At 46.2% G+C, this 5,991-nt stretch overlaps 1 protein-coding gene across 1 annotated transcript; it reads right to left on the reverse strand.

Moving 5' to 3' along the window:
* Window positions 1-750: 750 nt before the first annotated feature.
* LOC128313180 (arginine-fifty homeobox-like) lies at window positions 751-3,634 on the reverse strand. The gene is made up of 3 exons (XM_053210109.1): window positions 3,616-3,634; window positions 2,145-2,292; window positions 751-1,147 (listed from the first exon to the last, which is right to left on the reverse strand). The coding sequence occupies exons 1-3, from the start codon at window positions 3,632-3,634 to the stop codon at window positions 751-753; spliced, it is 564 nt and encodes a 187-aa protein (XP_053066084.1).
* Between the last annotated feature and the right edge of the window lie 2,357 nt (window positions 3,635-5,991).

Consider the following 5,991-nt stretch of genomic DNA (forward strand, 5'->3'; position numbering starts at 1 on the left):
AAAATAAGTAAATTTTTAAAAACCTTACATGGCCGGGGCGCCTGGGTGGCTGAGTCGGTTAAGCGTCCAGCTTCAGCTCAGGTCATGATCTCATGGATCGAGGGTTTGCGCCCTGGGTTGGGCTCTGTGTTGACAGCTCGGAGCCTGGAGTCTGCTTCGGATTCTGTGTCTCCCCCTCTCTCTCAAAAATAAACATTAAAAAAAAATTTTTTTTTAAAAAGAAGGAGAAACAGACTGAAATCTGCTAGGAAAAGGGTCACTCCCCACAACCTTCCTTGACCGGGTTTATTATATTCCCACATTACAGATAAGAACACTGGAGATTCAGAAAATCTGGAGCAAAACCCAACTTTATTTGCAAATTGACCACCCCAGTATGCAGCCAGTTTCTTCTTATGGGAAAATTAACATGTCAGATTGGGTCCAGAGGGCTCTGGTTTCCGCAGGGTTTTTTTTCCTACCAGGGAAAAGAACACAGAGGACTGAATGTTTCTAACCCGTACATTTGGGTGTGGAAGCACACCCGAAGGGAAACGGGGGTGAGAAGAGAAGGTGGAGGGATCCCCTGTGAATTCGGTGTGACCTACAGCGGTAACTGTTGAAATCTATGGGCTTAACCATCCCGACGGCTTTTGGGAACCTCCAGCCTGCTCCTGTGGTATAGGGATAGCCTTCATCGGGACCAGCTAGCAGGATGCAGGGAGGCAGAGTGGTTCCGTACAGGACCAGCTAGCAAGCAGGGGGCTCCGGCTAGCCATCAGACAGGGAGAGATACTGATAAAGGCAACTGAACGTGTTGGAACTCTCCTCCGGACACCCATAGGCTTCCATGACCTGGCTTATGTCGTAAGGGGCGGAGGACAAGGCGGGGACTGTAGCCACCAGCCTGTCCAGCTCAGGATCACCCTGTGGAGAAGCCCCATCTGGGTTCCCGGTGCCTGGCCCTGAGCCATCAGAAACTCTGGGGAGAAGAGGCCGCCTGTGGGAAAGGCGTCTGGGTGCCCTGGGTCTGTTCCTCTGGGCTGCAGGGGTGGGGGCTGGGATCCCGGCTTCTTGGTCTTTCTGGATGCTCTTTCTCCATTTAACCCGGCGGTTCTTAAACCAAACCTGTGGAGAAGACAGAGGGCACAGATTCCGGAAATTGATCCTTTATCTTCCTTGGAGAGCAGGTTCTTGTGGGGGAGGGGGCTTCTGCCCACTGTATCTGAGGCAGGGTAGGAGCCGTGTCTCACCCGTGGCCAGGGTGGCGAGGATGGAGAAAGAAGAAGAAACAAGGGAACGAGGCAGGGCTTGGACCCCAGAGCAGGAGTGGGGAGGCAGCGGCCATATGCCGTGAGCTCTCTGTGGGATGAAGGGTCAGGACTTCAGAGGACAGAATAGAGTATGGAGTCTGGCCTCAGAGTCCTTGAGAAGGGTCTTTGGTAGTCTTTGGGAAGGATCCACACAAAAAAAGGAGCATTCCAGGGGTCTTTGGATGGCTCAGGCAGTTAAGCATCCAGTTTCGGCTCGGGTCATGATCTTAACGGTTTGTGCATTCAAGCCCCAAGTCAGGCTCTGTGCTGACAGCTCAGAGCCTGGAGCCTGCTTTGGATTCTGTGTCTCCCTCCCTCTCTCAGCCCCTCCCATGCTTGTGTGCTCTGTCTCTCTCTCTCTCAAAATAAATAAATAAACTTAAAAAAAAAAAAAAAAAGGCATTCCAGAAGGGATCTGATATGCCCTTGGTGTGATTATAGCTGGAGACCTCTGGCTGGTTTCTTATTTGCACCCTCACCGAGCAAGCCCCAGGGACAAGCCTCAGCAAACAGTGGCCCTTCGTCTCTTTGGGGCTTTGTGGAAGGCACAGTTTAGGACAAGTGCTCCACACTTAGAGAGAGTTCCATCTTTACAACTTAGTGGGCTTGAACCTGGGGAAGCTACCTTGCCATTCTGAGCCTCCGTTTTATCTCCTGTGTCAATGGGTCTGTTTCTGAGGGTGAAAACACAGAACGTGTCTAGCACAGGAGTCAGGTTATTATCACTTGCTCCCTAAAGGGAAGATTAGTCGTGATTATTTGGTCATGGGGCAGAGAGAAGGGAGAGGGAGGGAGCAGGCATGCAGGAGAAGGATCTGGGGAGCACGCCCCCCTCCAGAGGGTCAGACCTGCACCACGGTGTATTGTAAGTGAATCTTTGAGGCCAGCAACTCCTGGGTGACATAATCTGGGAACGGAGTGAGGCTAAACAGAGCCTCCAGTTCCGCCTTCTGATGAGAGGTGAACGAGGTGCGCTCTCGGCTTCTCCTCTTCGGTTTGGCTGTGGAGAGGGGGACGTTTGGTTAGCCCGCACCTGCCATGTCTCCATGCACCATGATCACAGACTCTAGAATGCAGTCTGTCCCCTTACTGTCCCTGTCCCCTTACTGTCCCAGCTGTTTGCCCTGGCACTTTGTTTTCCACTCAGCTCTGACTCCCTTGAAAATCTGTTCTAAACAAGAGAAGACCAGGCCCCACCCCCACCCCGGGCGGTTCAGTCAGTTAGGCACCTGACTCTTGATTTTGGCTCAGGTCATGATCTCATGGTTTCGTGAGTTCAAGCCCCATGTTGGGGCTGCTGACAGTGGAGCCTTGTTGGGATATTTCTCTCCTCTCTCCTGTCTCTTTCTCTCTGTCTCTCAAAATAAATAAACTTAAGAAAGTGAGAGAGAAGACCAGTTTTTGAGTGCTCTGTCTACTTTCTGTCTCCCACTGCTGGCAATTGGCATCCTTTTTGCTTCTTTAGAGGCTACAGTTTGTTCTTTTTGATTCAAGGAAGCAGTGTCTTCTAGATGTCTCACTATCCCCTGTTTATTTTAAAAAAATTTTTTTTAACATTTATTTATTTTTGAGAGACAGACTGAGTACAAGCAGTGGCGGGGGGGGGGGGGGGGAGGGCAGAGAGAGAGGGAGACACAGAATTGGAAGCATGCTGCAGGCTCCAAGTTGTCAGTGCAGAGCCTGATGCGGAGCTCGATCCCATGAACCATGAGATCATGACCCGAGCCAAAATCAAGAGTTGGGCATTCAACCGACTGGCCCGCCCAGGCGCTCTTTTTTACCAAATTTGGCCCAACAAAAAGTTTGGACTCTGAGACTTTATTAAGCTCAAAAGAAAATTAAATAATCACAGTTCCACCCAAACTATGACATGGGGGATAAAATGGGTACAGTCTACTAATTTTTAAGGAAAGATAATTCCACGATCTAATAAATCATTCCAGGTGAAACAAGGGGATAACTTCCCAACTGGTGTTGGGAACCCATCACCTTCAGTGGTGTGCTCGAGTTGGCTCATACTGGCTGGCGAACCTCTATGCATTGGCAGCTTGAAATCCACCACTTTTGAAGTATTTTGGGGAGAGACAGCATGAACGGAGAAGGGGCAGAGAGAGAGGAAGACACAGAATCCAAAGCAGGCTCTAGGCTCTGAGCTGTCAGCACAGAGCCCAATGTGGGGCTCGAACTCACGGAGTGTGAAATCATGACCTGAGTCAAAGTCGGACGCTCAACAGACTGAGCCACCCAGGCACCCCTCGAAGTATTTAAATCACTGTAGTTGGCAAATACAAATTAGGGCCCCTCATGGCCACCTCCAGCTTACCTGCCCTCTGGTCCGCCATTTCTGCTTGGCTATTGGGGAGTCGTTGTTCAGGTGTGCTGTTCTCAAACGTTCTCTGAGTGGGAACAGAAGGGGTGTAAATCCAACCATGCCCTTCCTACATTTCTCCAGACCCACCCTGCCTCTTCTGAAAGGCCACTCCCTCACTCAATCCACTCAATAAAAGCTTCTAGAGCCCAGTGTAAAGAACACTGGGGTGCAATGGGGCCCCAGCCAATGGCTGCATTAGTAAGACCCCAGGACAGTAGGGGAACAGTAAGTGCATATATAAAGAAAAGACCAGTTTGGCTGGATTTCGTCATGATACTGGCATGATATGAAATGTTTTTATGGGGCTAATTCTGGAAATATTCTTGGGTGTCACAACTGAGTGGGGAGGAGGAGAGAAATACTACTGACTTCTAGAAGGTAGAAGCCAGAGATGCTATTAAGCATCCTACAATGTACAGAACAGCCCCCTACAACAGAAAATTATCCAGTCCCCGACGTCAGTAGTGCCTGGGATGTGAAACCATCATCAATTCAGATCTTTTTGCCAATATTTAAATTTGAAGTATTTCCTACAATACCTCTGCATCTATTGAAAGTTGTGTCATATTGTTAGCAATGAACCTGCTACATCGATGATCATCACATACACTTTATAATACAAAACCAGTCCTGGGTTGCTAAGGTCCACATCCCCCCTTGCCCACCGTCAGTCATTTGTTAATATTAAATTGCTGTTTTTGTTAACCATCGTTGATCTGGACCAAAATTTTGCTTAATTGATTTCACATCTGCGTTAAGAAATGTGTCTGCCCATAATTTTCTTTTTCATAATATTATTTTTTATTTTTTTTCTTCATAATATTTTTAAAATTTGACGTCCAGGTGACTCCAGGCTCATGAATTTTTGTGTGATTTTTCCTTCTTTTTCAATCAGTGACACTATCTAGCTATCGTGAGGATTAGGAAAGGGGTAGGTGAGCTGAGGGGAGCCTTTGCTGTATTGTGGCCTCAATTATTTTTAGAAGTGCAAGGTCTGAGTTCAATTCAGTTAGTTAAGTACTTCAAGAATTGACAACCCACAGCCCATTGGCCAAAGTTGATGTTGGCCCTTTGTTTACATTCTATAGTCTGGTCTGCAAAATGGAAAATATTAACTATCTGCCCCCTTACAGAAAAAGTTTGGTGATCCCCTGGTCTACTTCATTATAGGTCAGTCAATGGGGTCATTGTTTTTCTTCCTTTTCTTTCCTTTTTTTAAAAATATTTTTCCAGAAAATTGTCCAATTTTTCTGTTTTTGCATTTATTAGCCAAAAATTTTTATATTCCTTTTCATACTTTATTTTAAGTTTATTTATTTTGAGGGCAGAGAGCATGAGCAGGGGCAGGGGCAGAGAGAGAAGGAGAGAGAGAATCCCAAGCAGGCTCCACCCTTGTCAGCACAGAGCCGGAAACGGGGCTCAAACCCACAAACTGTGAGATCATTACCTGAGCCAAAATCAAGAGTTGGACACTTAACTGACTGAGCCACCCAGGTGCCTCAAGTTTTCATATTTTATTTTTAATAGTCTCTACCACATCTCTTTACATACTTCTATTTTTTTAATTTTTTAAAAATTTGATTTATATATATTTTTTCTAATATGTTTTTTGGTGCCTTTTTCTATGTTCTTGTTCAGTATTTTATTAGCCCTGAAAGAGCTCATTTTATTCATCCTTTTTTTTTTTTTTTTTTTTTTTTTTTTAGTGTGAGCATTCTCATATTTAATAGCATCTTTAAAATAAGTGTCACCACCTGGTTCCAAAATGAAATCTATAAATGGTAATATAAGTTTGAATGAGGCAAGTATATGTTTGCAAGGCTCATTAGACCGAAGGAATCTCTTTGGCAGGTGACCTTGTAGGACTAAGGGATTTTTGTTTATCAGAGGCTGTGAGATCTCTGTAAGGAAACCACAGTTTCTCTCCAGGTCCCTTGGATACCCCTTTTGATCTGTCCCAGTGAAGCTAATGGTTTACTTTTTTTTTTTTTTTAATGTAAGTTCTGTACCCAATGTGGACCTTGAACTCACAACCCCAAGGTCAAGACTTGCATGCTCTACCGACTGAGCCAGCCAGGTGCCCCTTTGTTTTCCTTAAGATATCCTCATACCTTTTAGTAAAATCTTCAAAGCAGATTCGTAGTTTATTATGAAGTCTGACGAGTCGGGGGTCACTAGCTATTTCAGATAGAATCACCTGGGCAACTTTCGCCAGCCCCTGATTACCTACAGATCCCTAGGGTGCCGTCTGAAATATTTTGGGGTCTGCTGGATCCTACTGGGTTGCAGGGTTGCAACCCAGGGTTGCAAATACCTACTGTTGTGTTT

This window comes from Acinonyx jubatus, chromosome E2, assembly GCF_027475565.1.
Source record: "Acinonyx jubatus isolate Ajub_Pintada_27869175 chromosome E2, VMU_Ajub_asm_v1.0, whole genome shotgun sequence".
Taxonomy (NCBI): Eukaryota; Metazoa; Chordata; class Mammalia; order Carnivora; family Felidae; genus Acinonyx; species Acinonyx jubatus.